The sequence below is a fragment of the Periplaneta americana genome, chromosome 9, assembly GCF_040183065.1.
Source record: "Periplaneta americana isolate PAMFEO1 chromosome 9, P.americana_PAMFEO1_priV1, whole genome shotgun sequence".
NCBI lineage: Eukaryota > Metazoa > Arthropoda > Insecta > Blattodea > Blattidae > Periplaneta > Periplaneta americana.
The window spans coordinates 106381556-106400523 of record NC_091125.1 but is presented as its reverse complement, the minus strand read 5'-3'; the positions used below and the strand labels follow the sequence as shown (position 1 = coordinate 106400523).

The 18968-nt window shown below is 34.1% G+C and overlaps 2 protein-coding genes across 5 annotated transcripts in view; one reads left to right on the top strand and one right to left on the bottom strand.

Moving 5' to 3' along the window:
• LOC138706364 (uncharacterized) overlaps positions 1 to 15957 on the top strand; it is a 201090-nt gene extending 185133 nt beyond the window's left edge. For all 4 annotated transcript variants that reach the window (XM_069835552.1, XM_069835553.1, XM_069835554.1 and 1 more), the window contains 5 exons: positions 187 to 373; positions 3063 to 3179; positions 3631 to 3663; positions 4407 to 4543; positions 7240 to 15957. In XM_069835552.1, the coding sequence (XP_069691653.1) occupies positions 187 to 373; positions 3063 to 3179; positions 3631 to 3663; positions 4407 to 4543; positions 7240 to 7575 (810 nt within the window). In that variant the 3' untranslated portion in view covers positions 7576 to 15957. The remainder of the gene's footprint in view (positions 1 to 186; positions 374 to 3062; positions 3180 to 3630; positions 3664 to 4406; positions 4544 to 7239) is intronic.
• A 1356-nt stretch (positions 15958 to 17313) lies between these two features.
• Positions 17314 to 18935, bottom strand: LOC138706366 (bublin coiled-coil protein). The gene is made up of 2 exons (XM_069835558.1): positions 18631 to 18935; positions 17314 to 18460 (listed from the first exon to the last, which is right to left on the bottom strand). Exons 1-2 carry the CDS (start codon positions 18737 to 18739, stop codon positions 18285 to 18287), a joined length of 285 nt encoding a protein of 94 aa, XP_069691659.1. The 5' UTR covers positions 18740 to 18935; the 3' UTR covers positions 17314 to 18284.
• Positions 18936 to 18968: the final 33 nt, after the last annotated feature.

Genomic DNA, 18968 nt, shown 5'->3' with positions numbered 1-18968 from the left:
TGACAATAGACTTTTTAAGAAAACAAGATAAACGTGATATAAAATGATGAAGTTGTAGTCTTTAGTATTTACTAATAATTCGAGATGTACATAATATTTCTTAGAATTAAATAATGAGATGAGATATTTTCAGTAATGCCATAAGATTGTAAGACCATTTATTTAAAAAAAATGTAACGTTCTCAGATTCCAGTTTATCAAGGTGCAGAAGAACCATTAATTCTACGAGAAACAAAATGTCCAATAGAATTTGAACATTTTCATGGCTTGGATGGATTTGGAGACTTGAACTTTCCACATAAACCTAGCATGAGAATGCTTCAGCCTGAAAATGCAGTCTCTGCTCTCAATAATATTACGTCTCAGCATAAAGGTAATTTATAAAATTTGTAGAACTTTTTCGTATTAATGATCACTATTTCAGTTTTGAATTTCAACAAAAGACGTGGATTCAAGTAATGCCATTAAATTCCACGTTTCTCACATTTCGTTTGGGTTAGGTAAATTTAAACAATGAAAAAAAAATTAAAAGGTTATTGTAGAATTAATTCTTCGCATTTATCAGCAGCAAATGTGGGCAGTGGATCTGGAATGCCATCCTTCCTATGGGGATAATTTTATATTTTTCATCAACTGCACTGTCGGATTTTTTTCTCCAAAATCATAGAGAATTGAATAGCACTGCTTTCGCTTGCACATAGTTAGCCAGATGACTAAAACATTGGTTTTCGACACTAGTAACCTGGGTTCGAATTCCGGAAGGTTCAACTGGAATTTGTGGTGAACAAAGACTGTAAATCTAGTCTTTCAGGTAAGGCTCCCTGTAAAACAGATTTGAAAAATTTCAAGGGAAAAATTGTTCCGGGGCCGGGTATTGATCCTGGGACCTCTGGTTGAACGTACCAGTGCTCTACCAACTGAGCTACCCGGGAACTCCACCCGACACCATCTCAACTTTTCCCTCTATATCCACACAACTCGCATGGGCTGACGAAATGCCAGAGACTCACATCGAGTGCACACAATCTCTGTGTGACTTGGAATTGTGGTTTTCTGTTAACGTACACAGTGACGTATATATTATGCAAATCTAGTCTTTCAGGTAAGGCAGATTTGAATAATTGCGAGTTGTGTGGATATAGAGGGAAAAGTTGAGACTGTGTTGGGTGGAGTTCCCGGGTAGCTCAGTTGGTAGAGCGCTGGTACGTTCAACCAAAGGTCCTGGGATCGATACCTGGCTCCGGAACAATTTTTCCCTTGAAATTATTCAAATCTGCTTTACAGGGAGCCTTACCTGAAAGACTAGATTTGCATAATATATACGTCACTGTGTACGTTAACAGAAAACCACAATTCCAAGTCACACAGAGATTGTGTGCACTCGATGTGGGTCTCTGGCGTTTCGTCAGCCCACGCGAGTTGTGTGGATATAGAGGGAAAAGTTGAGACGGTGTCGGGTGGAGTTCCTGGGTAGCTCAGTTGGTAGAGCGCTGGTACGTTCAACCAGAAGTCCCGGGATCGATACCTGGCCCCGGAAAAATTTTTCCCTTGAAATTATTCAACAAAGACTGTGTTTGTTGGTGGTAGTTTGCATGGGGTACGCCCATTTCCCCTACCGACATTCAATTGTTTCTTCATGAATCATCATCATCATACTGTATTACATAGTTCGCGCCGTATGCTGCACAAAGGGCAATGCCTTCATGGTGGCTGAAAGAGGTATAAGCTTCAGCACATGTTGCCCACTAGATAGGTGAATGATGCAAATTCCATGCCTGCCATTAGTTTATATATATTCAAAAATGGACAGAGAAGAGTGGAGAACAAGAATAAGACTTTAGGCACAGAAAGGTGTATCAACATTAGAAATCTGTATATAAGTAAACAAAATATTCAGTTTGTTGATGATATGCCGTTGTTAGCAGAAGAGCATATCGTCGCCTGAATGTAAGAACTAGGTAACTTGATTTTCCATATTTTGTGACATTGCCTATTTACTTATTTATTGCACTAAGGAATATGTCTCGTTTTCTTTTATCTATTTGTTATATTGGAAAATAGATGTCGCTGGTATCGTTCGATCCGTTACCTAGATCCTGGATTACATTTTGTGCGATTTTTGCTATGCTATAAAAGAGGTAACTAAAAAACGCAAATTTCGAGTTACCTAGTTCTTGCATTCAGGCGACGATATGATACTGAGGTATATGCTACTGGAGCTAAATGACATCTGTGAGCAGTATGGGAAGAATATAAATGCAAACAAGACGAAGACCATGGTTATCAGAAGAAGAAAAATAAAGAAGGTAAACGTGCGAATTGAAAACGAGGCAGTAGAACAAGTAGAGAGCTTCAAATACTTAGAGTGTACCTACTATAAGTAATAACATGAGCTGCTGCCAGAAAGTGAAAAGGAGGATAGCAATGGCAAAGGAAGCTTTCTTTTGTGACTGAAAAACCCCAGTCAGATTGGCTGGCCATGGAATTTGAACCCGGGACCCGAATATGAGTCACAAATGCTACCGTCTGTGCCAACTCGCTTGGTGACCCTTTTTTGTAGTATTAAAATTTTTGTGACATTCAGATCATTACCCAAAACAAAAATATCATATGATATTATTAACGTGAATGTAGGCAAAATACCCTCTTTAAAAAGAAATATTGATGTAGTGAATTGTGATACAATAATTCACTAAAGAAGTTTCATTTCCATTAATATTTGTATTTGAATGTCTTCATAACTTATGTAAAATTACTAAAAGAAAACACACACACACACAATCTAAAAAATATATATATATATATATATATATATATATATATATATATATATATATATATATATATATTTTTTTTTTTTTTTTTCTTTCTTTCAAATATTAGTGTAAAGTGTGGACAGTAATATATAATCTTAATTTTTAAAAGGAGAAGCATTATTGACAATTAAATACAGCATAAAATAATTATTTAGTCCTTAGTAATAAGCTTGGATTTACTTCAATACGTCTAGGAATAAATGAACAACAATAACAACAATAAAATTCTCTTTATTTTTTCTCCAGAGAAAGTATCTTTGGTCTGTCTGGCACCACTTACCAACATTGCACTTGCCATGAAGACATACGCACAGTTTACCAGTAACCTTAAGGACATATTTATAATGGGAGGAAATTCTACAGGTAAGGTCACAACATAAATATTAGCAGTGTTGTATCAAGATATCATCAGGAGTAGAAGAGGCATGTTAACTTATTTTTAGGATTGTTAGTAGATAGACACAGTAACACAGATATGAAAAGAATGTCTTATTGTCTTCATTTGATTGCTAGAGAAACATGTGAATAATAATAATAATAATAATAATAATAATAATAATAATAATAATAATATAACAGCAACTTCATCATTTCGCTTTTTTATTATTCTCCTCATTCTGTTTCATCTTACGCATTTCTGTTTGGTCCTTCTAGTTTTACTCTTCGTCACCTGTATTTTTTTAGGAGCTTGGATATTGAAAAGTGTTCTGACTATTGCAATTTTGAACTAAAATACTTATTTCTAAGTGTTATAATTTACATAATTTTATAATTACTTTAATATGATTCCTTTTCCTTCTGCTTCATTTTGGAGATATGAAAAGGGAAGTTTTACTTCACTCTGACAGTAAGTAACATAAAATTTTGTTATTTATATTTTTCTCTTATATTCATCAAATTAATTGATGAAGTATGATGTCCCTTCTGTGTCTGATGCTGTATTGTTATCTGGTACTATGTTTCAATCCAACAACATATTTCAGTCGTCTGCTATCTCCAATGAATAAATGATGGGAATTCTTTACATAAGGGCAAAAATTTTCTGAATTGTACATTTGACCACTCACTGTGTTTATATTGCCATGGTTAATAAGGTGGACCATTTTACACCCTTCACTATATAGCAGTAGACGGAAAAGATTGTAGAAACTAGCAAATGAGATTACAAGAAAACCATTAATAAAAAGTAGGCCTATAAAAGTTTTTAAAAGTAAGAAAGAAATCCTGTTAGTTAATATCTATAACATCAGCTTTCCACGCAGAAGATTCTGTTTAGAATCCTGCAAATGAAAGTACAATTTATAGTGAAACATTGTTGGAAGGCATTCTTCTTAAGGTTCATTACTTCCCCTTCATCATTCAACCATTTCATAATAGGCAGAGTCATATCGCTAATGTGATGTGGCTCATAGATTATATGTTCGATGTGAAATGCAATAATTACCATACACACAGAATATAAATGTTATATAGTAAGTTCTCTCATATGTTTTCTTTGTAATAGTATTATAGTTGTAGCTTTAAGTTACCTTGTAAATTGTAGCTAGTTTGTTTCAACTTCAGTTTATGGAGTTAACGGTTTCTTTTAAGGAATGGGCAATATCACATCTGCAGGAGAATTCAATTTCTACAGTGACCCTGAAGCTGCCCATATTGTTCTCACACGAGCTCGTTGCCCTATTTTCTTGTTACCTTGGGAAACGTGTCTCAACACTGATATTTCTTTGGTAAGTATGTGTGTTTCTAATGCCTGCCCACTTCATTTTATGTGATTCGGATTCCGCATACTGCGGATAGATGGCAGGACTGTGACTCATTTTCAAGTTGCACACCACTTCAGCAGACCACATTATGCATGATGTATATCTGTGAAGAGTTACATCGTGTACTAGAGTGAGTGTATGTGTAAGCGTAGTGCAGAGAATGGGTGAGGATGATGATGGTGAGGAAGGGAGAAGGGGAAACCCAGTGCCGGCATGTAGCCTACTCCTGTCGAATAGCCAGGCTTAACATCCACATCCGATGGACGAATCACTATCAACAGTGACATATGCCTTCTCTTCATATGCACTGCGGAGAGATTTGGGATTTAACCCAGGCATATTGGTGCACAATTTAGTGATTAAAGTTGTGCACCACCATCTCTCCTAGTCCCGAGGTAGAAATTTTACATGACAATTTCTAACCCTGCCGGGAATCGAACCTGGGCCGGTTAGTCTGAGGCAGACACGCTACCACAGAGCTAACTCGGCGGACTTTATTCATAAAAAGATAAATGTACACAAACTTGCTGAAGATAATTTTATCACTGTCATTGTAATCATATTTATTTCACAACTTTATTCCATCCTCAACCACCCCAACGATGGCTCACCATCCCACACCATTTATCGCTTTAGTTTCCTAGTTTTCCAGTGTGTTATTTTATTTCTTCATTGCTATGTACCAAAATTATAGCAAATGCAGTGTTTACACATACGGAGAGTACTGAAAAATTCACTTGTATTTCTAGTAATAAAATGTCGTCTGTTAGCATTAAATAGGCAGCATGATCTTGGAGACGGTGTAGCACAACCTACCTTGCCAAACCAGAATGAATTGTAAGTCGTTTTGTGTATCAGTGATCAGCTTATCAATGGCTAAGAAGTAATACCTCCTATCTACAAAAATGGCCATTTTGTTTAACTACATTGTTATTTGAATAACTACGTTATTATTATGCTCACACAATTGGACAATTAACTAATATTTTGTCCTCGAGTAGATCTTCTTGCAAAGCAGAAACATATATAAAAAGTTTGTCTATTTTGAGAGAAATTAATTTTAAAACAGTTTCCTGAATCACCTGCAAATTTATAAATACGAGATATCACTTGTTAGCCATCACTGTGTGTCTTTAAATTAATATCACTATTACCATTGAAGTATCACTAAAACTTATGTACTATTCGGACTTTAAAAATACTATTAGTTACCTTAATGCGTATATTTCCTGTTTATGATCAGATTTTCACATTGTGGCAAGTGATCCTTGTCTATAGATGTGTTGATTTTGTTACATTTTGTATAAATGTTGTTGCTGTTTTCTAATGCCAGGCGTTTGACAATGAAGTCATTTGACCTCTTGCACCCCAATATTTTTCAAAGATATTATCACGGTCAGCCACTGAAGCACAGATTTTGAGGTGTTCCGAATCCATGTCTTGGTTTGAGTTGCACAATGGGCAGTTAGGGGACTGATATATTCCAATTCTATGCAGATGTTTGACCAAAAAATCATGGCCTGTTGCCAATCTAAATGCAGCTAAAGACGATTTTCGTAGTAAATCGGGAATTAACTGTGGATTATGATGCAGAGAGTTCCATTTTTTTCCCTTGAGATTGTGTTATAAAATTTTGTTTGTTGAAGTCTAAGTATGTAGATTTAATAAATCTTTTCACAGAGTAATATGTTGTTGTTGTTTTCTAATGCCAGGCATTTGACAATAAAGTCATTTGGCCTCTTGCACTCCAATATTTTTCAAAGATATTATCATGGCCAGCCACTGAAGCACAGATTTTGAGTAATATGTAGATTTAGTAACAGGTCTGTAAGTAGCAGTGCTGCCCTTCTTTGCTAAAGCATCCGCATTCTCGTTTCCCAGGATTCCACAATGTGATGGTATCCATTGGAATACAATTCTTTTATTGAGTGATATTAATTGAGAGAGCATTTTAGTTATTTCTGCTGTTTGAGATGAAGGTGTGTGTTTAGAGACTATTGATAGAATAGCTGCTTTGGAGTCTGTATAAATGTTGTTAACTAATGCTGAGTCCTTGACAGTAAAGTCATTAACTCTCTTGCTTTTTAATATAGGAGAGTGATGAAGCAAAAAAAATAACGATTTAATGTAGGCACCATATTTTTATGTTTCGGCTGTTATATCACATACATGTAACCCCCAAAATGTTCGGAGAATTACATTTGCCATTGATTAGTGGGTCCATATGACCTAGCTGGAAGGATTGTCACACAACTCCACCAACCATATCCCCTCTTCACCTATAAGGGTACTCTTATGCATGCTATTGTAGGTCAGCATGCTGAAATGGCATTTCCTCCATTTTTTATGGCTCAGTTATACCTCTGTAACTCGGTCCCCAGAGCCTCGTTTGTTAAATACAGGTTTCACCACGAGAAGGTGAAGATGGGATTTGAGTAGGAGAGGTTATGAAACGCACTTCACTACTACTTGCAACCTATTTTGTATACCGGTAAATGTTCAAAATAGTCATATCCTATTTCTAATCTGAATATTGCTACTGTTTTATAAGTTCTATTTGTAATGGAACTGGCTGGAAGTATAATTATGTAAGGAGATAAAAACTTGTGACTTTACGTTTATTAATAATAAATGAATTGATTTTAAAAATTCTGTAACAGGATTGGAGGTTCAACACACTTGGAGCTGTTCGAAATACACATATGGATCTCATAAACGCGATTGAGAAGAAAGTATGGGAGAATTCAAATTTTACGTCATGGTTACCTTGTGATGCTATAATTGCTGCAGTGCTTCTTCGTGCAGACATTATCAAAAAAAGTCGAAAATGCCATGTGACAGTGGAACTTCATGGAAGTCATACTAGAGGTCAGGTTGTGCTTGATCATTTGCAAATGAAGGACCCAAATGTAACTCTTATTGAGGAAGTGGACTCTTCATTACTGAAAAAGCTTTTACTCTGGGCAGCTGGATATCCTGATTCAAGTTTTGAATAAATCAGTATGTAGGTAAACTCCTTTCTTCAGGAGAATGTCTGAAGTAAGTTGGTGAAGTTTGAAACGTGTATCTGAATTTATTTTATATGAAGGAAGAAAAGTCATTTGTATAGTAATAATTTTAAATAAAAAATTGCAGGTAAAGTTCTGTCTTATATAGACAGTAACAAGACCTAAGGAAGAAAGTCTGAACTATTTTATGCTAGAAGGCTTACAACTTAATATTTGTTTATTGAAGGCTTTGACAACTAATTGTACACATATTTCCAGTGCTACACTATTGTTATATCAGCTTAACTTACATGTTGGCCTAAAATTATGTCTCTCGCTAAGAAGAATGTCATGCAGAGTTGTCAAAACTAGGGATTTCATTGAGAATACGCTTATTTGAATTTGTACCTCCTTTTTGTTCCTAAAATTAAAATATATATATATATATATATATATATATATATATTTAATTTTACTTTAACACAGATTCAGTTGACAGAATAAAGCAAGTCAACAAATGCCTAATTAATTGATTGATACAAAAAGTTAACATTAATAATAGATATCGTTGGATAACTACAGAATGAGTACAATACAGTAATTCAATATTTCCTCTCGTTTTATAATGATAATAATGATCTCATATTACTTGGATTTAAGTACAGAATGATATACTCCAACTGACTGAATTTAGGAGCTGAAGAGAGATAATGTTACAATTGAATGGAATAACACGAAACTAATTGTTTCTGGTACACACTGAATAAAATATTGCGGATGCTCGTGTAAAGGGGGTTAAGTATGAATTGGCTAAAGCAGGATAAGTAAAGATTTGAACCCTCCACGATTACTTCTGTCTTGTGTTAAAGGGGTTAAGTCATGATTCCATCCATGATGCATTTACAGTGCTACGCATTTTGTGACAAAGGGGTTTTGTTCAATACCAAAGGAGAGAAGTTTACATACCTTACACTTTGACTTAACCCCCTTTACACGAGCACCCGCGATATATTCACACAGGTATTATCTTGCTAACCTGTAGGAAGTTTTAAGAGGAAGATAGAATGACAGGAAATACTCAGCAGGAGAAAAAGAAAGAAAACAATGGTGAAAATAAATATTTATACGAAAAGAGTGAAACATAGTAATTACTTCGTTTAACTCATGTTAAGACCTTCACTCCATACACATATACAGGGTGAGTCAAACGTAAAGGATCGGCTTTTCTGCTGTCTCTCAGAACTAGTCTGGCAAACAGATCACCAGCTCTTGCAGAGGATTCTTGCCATTTCACGACACCACAGTGTGGCAAGTGAACTTAAAAATTTGATTATTAGTTCTTCTGGAGCTGTTGTGACAAGAACAGCCACTCCTATGCATTGTGTCCTGGGATGGTCTTAAGGCGAACCTAAGTTATCAGCATTCTTACTGAACTGCGAGATTGCAATGTGGCAAGTAGTATGTTGGGTTTTCCCGATCTCATTTATAGAATCTAATGGAGGACATCTTGAGCAACTGTTCTATCATTCAGGTAAAATTCTCCCCATTTCATTAAGTAAATAATTCACTAGTAACGCGAAAGATAACTTGTCAGACTGTAGTGCAGTCATTGTTATCTGTGAGAGCTGGTAATCTGCTTGTCAGATTGTAGTGCCAAGAGATGGCAGAGTTCTAGTCCCTTAGGCTAGACTCTGTAGTGTCAAGATATGTAAGTAATCTAGTTAACTATATAATACGATTATAATTGTTCAATGTAGTAAAGTCATATTTTTATATTATTGTAAGACTGATCAAAGCAGGGTAATTTTTTAATTATATGTTGTTGTTTTCTAATGCCAGGCGTTTGACAATAAAGTCATTTGGCCTCTTGCACTCCAATATTTTTCAAAGATATTGTCATGGTCAGCCACTAAAGCACAGATTTTGAGGTGTTCCGAATCCATTTCTTGATTTGAATTGTACAATGGGCAGTTAGGGGACTGATATATTCCAATTCTATGCAGGTGTTTGGCCAAACAGTCATGACCTGTTGCCAATCTAAATGCAGCTACAGACGATTATATTATTATATACTGTACCTATAATACAAAATATCAGAAAAATTGTTGAAGGTTTCGGTGCAATATGATGGCAAGCCATATATGCTATATATGGGAGAACATTTTCAAGATTTCAAACAGTTCCGTGAAACTGATATCTAAATATTTATCTGTCTGTCCTCTCTTATTCATTCATTTGTCTACCCACCCACCTATCTATTTTTTTTGTTTAATTACATATTTTTAAATTTTATATTGTCTCATATGTGATTTTACTTATAGTTATGTGCAAAATTTGAAACTTTATTATGCAGTGATAATAAAATTCTCCGCTGTGATCGTAACATGCCAAAAAGCTTAGTACTTGGAAGGATAAGGAGGAGGATGATGATGATGACTGTGGTAATATCAATAGAGCCATACTTGCCACAATTCCTGCATTAAGTAACTGTAAAAATTTGGATTTTGACAAATGTGTGACTTCTCATTGTTATGTTGCACTGAGTTCTTCATGTATGTGTTACGATATTCAATAGTTTTTACATTAATTCATAATATTTTAGAATAATACAACTATACATATTTACTTTAATACATATATCGATACTTTGGCTTGAAGTTCAGTGAAGCACTTCATAATGCTTAGATGGTTGTCATGTTTAGTCCTTCATGTTATTGCAGTGATTTAATTTCATTTCGCAAAATTCTGTAAAATTGCAGTTGTTAATGTACAGCTGTTACGCTGTAATATACTTTATTGCAATGGATATCAAAACTCCTGCACTGCGTGCACTCAAGAACCTGCACAACATTTCCTTAAGAGCGATAATTGCACTTTATCTTGTTAAAAAATTAGCCTTGTTGGATTTATATTGCTTGTAGTATGAGCACGTAGTAGGCATTTTGACATCCCTGCTTTACTGATAGATCGCATGTACAAGCATGTGCATATCATTATCAACAATTAAAACAAATTGAATATATATATATATATATATATATATATATATATATATATTAGGGTGGCCCTTATTTTTCAACTTTCTAAAAGTTTAGCTCCCACCCCTCTATCTTGTTCCAATCAACAAAAAAACGATCTGTGCAAATTTTCAGCTCAGTCGGACAACTGCAAGGCAACCCTCAACGACCATGAAGTTTTGAAAGTTTAGTCCGTAAAATAGTTTTTCTAATATTGTTAGATAAACCTACTGCACATTATTATTATTATTATTATTATTATTATTATTATTATTATTATTATTATTATTATTATTATTATTATTATTGTTGTTGTTGTTGTTGTTGTTGTTTTATTATTCACTTATTTTATAACTAAACATGATCTTGTTGATGAATAATGTTTCACTTATTGATTCAGAACTGTCTGTGCTGACCTGCTGACTGCTCGTGTAAAGTGACTTTCAAGACGTTTTTCCTAGAGTTGTAAAATGGCATCAACCTCTTCACGTGGTTCGTCACATAAGTTAACACAATACTTTTATGTATCTCTTGTTGACTACATCTCCAATTAAATCATCGGAGCCAAACTACCTTCAAACTGGCAAGTTTTAAGCGTTTTCTTCTACAATGTTCAAGTTGTAAATCTTACAACAAAGGAAAGTGTAGCATTGGTGATTCAAGAAGTTTTAATTTTTTGGCACAACGCACGAATGCGTACTAGAAAAAGTGACCACTGTGTTCATAAGTTATTCAAACTCTATGATGATTGGAAAGGTTTATAGAATATTTGAGTAGACTGCAGGTAAGGGAAAAGAGAAGAGAGATATCTTTGTAGAAATTATGGACGATCTCTTTGACATAGTTCATTCAGAGCTTTGAGACAGATGATAAATGAAGAGGATAAGAATTTTTAACGATGATTTTTCTTGGCAGCATTCCAAAGAACGGGATATCGTTTCATATACTAGGAGCTGGAAGTCATGCTAGGTGAATGGCAAAAGCAATTTTTGCATTCAAGATATACTTGTTTCAAGATGAATTTCAGGTATCTCATAAGGAGAACTCTTTAAGGAGATTAATTATGTATTTTTCTTGCTAGAGTGTGGGCTGTGTTCGAGCCTGGTTTCTGTCATCAGAAGTATGCGTGAACTGATAAATTATCTGGATATTGATCCAGAAGTCAGGCTGCTGCAAACAAATTTTCCAACCATCTCTGGTACTTAGTTCCCGAAACTGTGGTTCTATCCTTATTTGATGACTGTTCTAACAGCGGTTAAAGCAAATATGGCTCAAGTTATACTGGAAGAAGAAAAAGAAGAAATCAACTGAAGAGCTACATTCTGCAACAGAATGATTTTTTTTCCTTTACAAATATTGAGTTTTCGTCTTTTGTAACTACTGGTACTAAAATTTTCTTCACGAGATTTTCTATCGGCACTGATTTCCTCAGCAAAGACCTTTCAACTTGGAAGGAGGTCCTGTTTAAAAAAGTGGAATTGAAAAACTTTAGAAGATAGTTGTTGTGAAGGATGTTGCAGAAAGAGAAGTCAAACTTATTCAGGATTACAATAATATTCTCACAAAAGATGAAACTGAGAAACAATTTGTTTTACAGATTGTTACCAGAGACTGTAAAAAATATCCAACTGCTACTAAATCCTCCCTTAGGAAAAAATAATGTTCAATGTTCGTTCATTTACATAGTGTTTTGATTATATACATTTTATTGTTGTAAATAAAAATGTTTCTCTCTTACAGAAGTTGTGTGCGTTACTAAAAAAAAAAAAAAAAAAAAAAAAAAAAACTCATATTTCTTAAATTTTTCATTTTATTTTCAGGAATTTTTCGAATTAACTTTTCGAAAATTTCGTTCAGAATATTTTTAAACAATTGCTGGGTTGCCAGAATGTCTATATAAATTTCTCTAAGAAGAAAAAAAGAAATGGTCGAGATCGGGAAGAGTATACTGCTTTTGTATGGAATTAATTGTCGCGTATACTATGTTCCAACTTCAAAGCATTTGAGGGTTGCCAAGCAGGTGTCCGATTGAGCTGTAAATTTGCACAGATCATTTTTTTTGTTGATTGGAACAAGGTAAGGGGGTGGGAGCAGCACAATTTTAACTTTCGGAAGATTACCTATAGCTAAGGGCCACCCTAATATATATATATTATATATATATATTTTTTTTTTTTGCAGATATTACTAGTAGTAAGCATGATGTGCCATATCACAAATAAATGTAGAGAGAAATGTTGAAATATCCATATACTGATGAATGTCATGCTAATCATTATGCACCAGACAATATTGCCCAGAGTAAGTTTATGTAATCACATTTGAAGGGTACACGGGAAAAATGAACAAGGTCACAATTCTGTTAAGGGTGATGTAGTTATATAATTCACTATATTACTAATAACTTTAGTGTTATTTTCACAACAAGTGATAAAGGAGAATTAAAACCATGGATACACTCATCATTTCCTTAGTTTCCAGTAGAAACACCAATAAATTTTGCAGTAATATACTGAAATAGATCATTATCTCACCCTTAATTGTAATGTGACATTGTGCGTTTTTCCCGTGTACTCTTCATTTATGTACATGAGTGGACAGCAGTTAAGAAACAGATTGCAAAACTGTATTCTCTTTAACCCCCAGTTGGACAAAATAATTCTGTGTTTATTATTAAAAACTGCTGCTGATGTTTCACATTACACTTATTAGTAAAATATAGGAGAAAATTCAACCAGTATTTTGCTAGTTTGCTCAGCAGTACTTCCTATTTGTTAAAGATTGGAACTCCTTGTGTACAGTCCATCTGAGCTATCTAAATCGGTAAATTGGGCGTCCTCATACTGGATAGGAAGCCAGGTCTCTGCTAAACGAAGGTGTATGTTATATAACACAACATTCGGTACTCACTCTGCTCACAGAAGATGCTGTATGTAATGTCCATTTTCTCTTGCACATATTTCACACCTTCCCAAGAAATTGTCTACATGCATCAGTTTTTCTATTGTAATGGACCTAATTGCTCTTTGTAGATTTTCTTTCAGTTCATCTAGCATATGGGGATTCGTTTTATATACTTTATTTTTTAAAGTTTCTCAGAGATGAAAATCAGAAGGCATGAGGTCTGGGGAATGAGTGGACCATAAATTCCTGTTTATAATTATTCTGTCTCCAAATATCTGACACACTTAGGTTATGGATTCGTTTGTAGTATGAGCTGTGGTGTTGTCTTGTAAAAAATACACTGATAAACATTGCACATATGTTAACTCATCACATAAAGATTCCAAAATATGATTGATGTATCTCACACTGTTGATTGGTTTAAAAAAATGGTTCAATAATTCCATGGCGACTGATGGCATATCACACCCCTGTTTTTTTGCATCGTATAATACTTGGGTTTCTCTGATGACCAATATCTGTTATTCTGTGATGCTGCTTGATCATGCAGATGAAATAATGTGAAATAAAATCGATTTGGGACAATTTTTTTCATTATTCCGTTTTACTAACACGCAGTTACAAAAAATTATCTTTATGATTGTAATGGATGAAATACTAGAATTCTATGTGGTTTTAATTTCAGTAATTTTGTTGTGACTCCTGCAGATGCTTTACAAATGAAGAGTCCACTGCAAGAATGATGGATGTCACTTTCTTGTCGAAAATGAACCAAGACTGTCAATGCATAGCTTAAGACATATAGAATGTACATAGAGAGTTATATGGCATTAACACTGATAGTCATTGTCCAGTAATGATCGGAAAATCACAGTTACGCTTTGAGAGCTAAGCATTTCAAACTTTCAATTGCTTCTCCTGCAAAATGTATTCCAAATGACATCCATCATTCTTGCAGTGGACTCTTCAAATTCTTGTCTCCAATGCTAAACATCTCAGATTTGCGAGGACTACACTCCTAGTCTGCTCCAATTTCATCATTTTTTTTTTTACCTCCATAAAAGCACGGTGCTTTTGTCTTCTTTTCTGTCATTTAAAAAATCTGTTTCATTGAGTCTACCACAATAAATAATATTATACATACATACATATATTTTATCTACAGTAATAAGCAGGGATTTTAAGAATTTAAAATAATTTCTGGAGCACATCTTTTCTCCTATTTTATTCTCTGGAGCAGGCATGCCCAACCTTCAATCAAGATGCGCAGTGACGTAGAATAACTTTTATGCGTGTAGCTGTATGGTATTTTACGATTCTACATCACTGTTGCACCTCGTTTGAAGGCTAGATCTTCCCTGCCTGGGCATGGGTGCTCTAGAGCCTTAGTTACATTTGCATGTGTCTGTTATGAGACTAATATAAAAATGTTCGTGGTAAAAAAATTTAAGGGGAAAACTGTTCCAAGAACATAAATTTGAAGCAAAGGAATTATGGGAATTCTGGAACAAAGTTACTACTGAAACAAACCTTCAGGTATAAGAACACAGTAATTCATAAGTATGAGATTTTGGAGCTGCTGCTTTTCTTTCTGGAAAGGTTCCAAATACTTAATCTGTAATTTAAATTTCTACGTTATCTGTTTTCTTTCACCAATATTTGATAAAAGACTAATATATAATAGAATTTGCCATTCTGTGTGAGACCAGGGTCCTGAGTGTAAACATGTGTTGAACTTGGCAAACTTTTCTAAAAATTAATTCATTGATTAATTGATATTAGAGGAGAAAAATTCGCTCCAGTGCTGGGGACTGAACCCAGATACTTGGTTCTATGTACCAAGCGCTCTCACCATTGAGCTACGCCAAAGTTCAATCCACAGTGCCAGATCGAACCCCTCTCCTCCATTGTTTTCCCCTTTGTGGCCTGACTCCAAGTTGGACATGTATGCAGACATTTTATATTAAATCAACTGCCATTATACAAGGAGCGCACTCAATTGAGTGACTTGGTGACTGGGATTCCACAGTAACTCAACTGAGTGTGTTCCTTAAGGGTACAGATCAGCTCACTTAAGTAATCACTCATTATGTGAATGAGGGACAACTATGAATTAGAAATGAGTATGAGCAACCACTTAAGGGTTCACTCATTTATAATTGACGACTATGAATTCCGTCCTAAGTCTGATGTGAACTTGTATGATTTTGGCTAACCAAACTTAATATTTCTAGCATATAAATGACAGAAAAACTATTATGTTAATATGGATTAATCCTTTTATTTATTAAGATATATGTTAAGGAAGAGTTTATAATTTTAATGTCATGCTTTCGGAAGATGTAGACATTTTTTATGTGATGTTACTTTTTTTTTAAACGACTCGTTTATTTTTCATTGTATAAGATTATATTTTATAAGTGAAATAAAAATATATATTGTAAATAAAATTGATATTTAATCTTTTATAAGAGTGTAATTCCCATTTTTTAAATGGATTTCAGCTCCCAAACATTCTTTATCACTGAATGCAATCTTAATTTTTCTTTGTACATTAATGATTTTTTCTACTGTGTAAATCAGAAACGGTAGAAAGTCTAGAATTGTCATAATAATAATATTGCACATATTTATCCAAACAAATGTAACTTTCCGTTCTGAAAAGTAATTTAGCTTCTGTGGAAAGGAACTTCTTAGGATAAATTGCCACAATAGAGTAAGAAGCTCAGTTTCAAACTGCTTCAGGGAGTGCAACAAGTTTGACGTGTATGAAGAGATTCATTGTATTTCAAATGAAGGTTGTGATAGTAGTCCTTGCTAGATTGGTTATGTTACCAGTACTATCATATTTTCTATTAGAGTTAAAACCTGTTAGAAAGCTTTCAGTGATGTCCTTCAAAAGGTAAACTGTGGTACCTGCATCATAGATCCATGGCACATAAAATAATTCTCCTGTACCAACCTGTCAGTGGAAGTAATTTTCCATCTTACGAATGTCCTTACATCAGAATGGAATTCAATATTACAAAACAGTCCACGAATGTCTCACAAGGGAACTGTTAATGACCTCATGTCTAAACCCTCTTTAAACTACATACATATATAGTTAATTCTCCACATTAGGAAAACAATTAGCTCTCCATACTAATTCTAAGGGCGTGAAAACTTGAGGAATGTTGCATTAAGAAACAAGGGTGTATATCTGGAGAATGCAATGGAGACAACTTCAGAATAGTGCACGTATATACATTGTTATTGCTTTATTGAATTATTTATTTTTGGTCCAGAGGACATCTTTTTTATGTACTTATCTATCCTTGTGCCATCAATAAAAAAACATTTTTTAATTTGCACAGTTTTTGTACGTAAGCACGTAAAGTAAAGGAGCCATATGTTCTGTACACACTGAGAAGCACTGTCTACTGAAGGTCGGACACTTCCCAATTTTACGATAATCTTTTATTCAAGTTTCAATTCTGTATCTTACATTCGGTGTGGGTGGCTTTTTTTCTTTCTCATATTTATCTACTATATGTGCTCAGTTTGAAGGCAGGTTTCGACATAGCTCATTAAGATAGCTCTTGTCAGTCAATATTTGAAGGCAATTAACATAAGAATTGCAATAAAGGCATATCCACACACTTCAGAATGTTTGTAATCCTATGAAGACATTTAAATTTCCAAATAGTCCAACAAAATACGAATGACTGTACCCTTGCTCTCATCTTCTCAATCACCAATCGTGAAATATTTCATCCAAACCAATTTATATGGATCAGTTCTGTTCTGTGGTCTATCATTTCATGAATAAAGATAAATAAAACACTTTACTATTTACAAATTTTTTTATATTAGGTATATACATGAAGTACATATTGTGTCACAATAATAAATTTATTTATACATTATATACATATACTACTCATGTGATTTGGAATGTGATTAAGTAAATAAAGGCTTATCTTATGTTCATGTGGAGAAAAAAATTCTATCCTTTCTTAATCTGGACATAAAATGACGCATCCAAGATCAAAATGGGCTATGTGACTTTTGGCAAGTTTGGGTTGAAAACTTTACACAGTGAAAGTTTTAGTTTCAAAATGATTTTAGACGTGTAAAATGCATAGAAAAAATCAGTATATAGATCAGATGTAGGAAATTTTTTCACTTTTCTTATAATTTACTTTGTATAACATGGGCTAGCTCATTTTGATCTCGGGCTCCTATTAATGAGAATGTGTGCATTATCCACCTACAAAAAAAGTACCCAGTGGTTAAATAGGCCAAACAGGTTAATGTTGCAGATGTTTTGGAAGTGGTGGAAAATAGATCAGATATATAATACTAAGTGCAATTAAAAGCACGAAACACTTCTCTTCGCTAAAGAGTGTACCGATTAAATAATTTAATTTTGCTTTCTATACAAATAATAATGCAAGTGACTGTATAAGCCTCAACAGTTTTGTAGTACTAAGCTACCGAAAACTTAAACCAACGAGACCTTTTCATTTCTTTAATACGAAGCATATTCTACCACTTCCAAAGTTAGCAGGTACTGTGCACAACACAAAAACTGTAATTATGTCCCTGAAGACCTGTCTTCGTGTATCTTGTGACTTTGTAAGCTATTTAATGTATTTATTTGGAAATATAACTAAATACTGTAATACTTTTATTCTCAAATACAAAGTTCTAAATACTCTACAATTCCACAGCCCAGACATTTTGAAGTCATTTTGTTGTAATTTACCCAGTGCTATAAGCATTATCGAAGAATGCAAATTTTCTCATATGAACCTAAACTTGAGGATTAGAGTTTTGCTCTCTTGCAATGTTTTCTTGGAACTGCTGCCTTGTTTCACGATTTGATTCCAGTAGCTTCATCAGTTGGGCATGGATGTGATCATTCTTTTGCTCCAAAGCATCAAGAGCCGAACTTAATTCGTCCAGCTGCAGATTCAGAGAATCAAAGTCTGTAAAATAATAAGCTAATCATTTACTCTCATTCTCATATGTTACGTTAAATAAAATCTGTTTGTCACGTCTTATCAAATATTAACATGACTAAATGACTATGAAAATTACATTAATTGTTCCAATTAACAGTACATACAATTTTACTTCCATGTAGTGTAATTATTACCATCATCATCAATGTCATCCTCCTCATCTTCCATAACATCAGGGCTTTGTTCTTCCTTTCCATTTTCAGTTGGTTGACTAGTTTCACCAATCATATTGTCGTCTGCCATATTATGCCTTGATCAAATTAGGTTAGGAAGATCATCGCCTACTCGATCTTCAATGCTTGAACAACTTATGAAAAAGAGGGAGAACTAAAGTTTTTGTGCAAGGCCGCTAGAATCCGCTCTTTTGTTATTCAGTACAAAACGTCTTTGAATGCTTTGAATGTTTTCGGCAAATAAACTAATTCTAAATTAAACTCAGTGTCCCTGATTACATAATATGCAGTTCAAAATG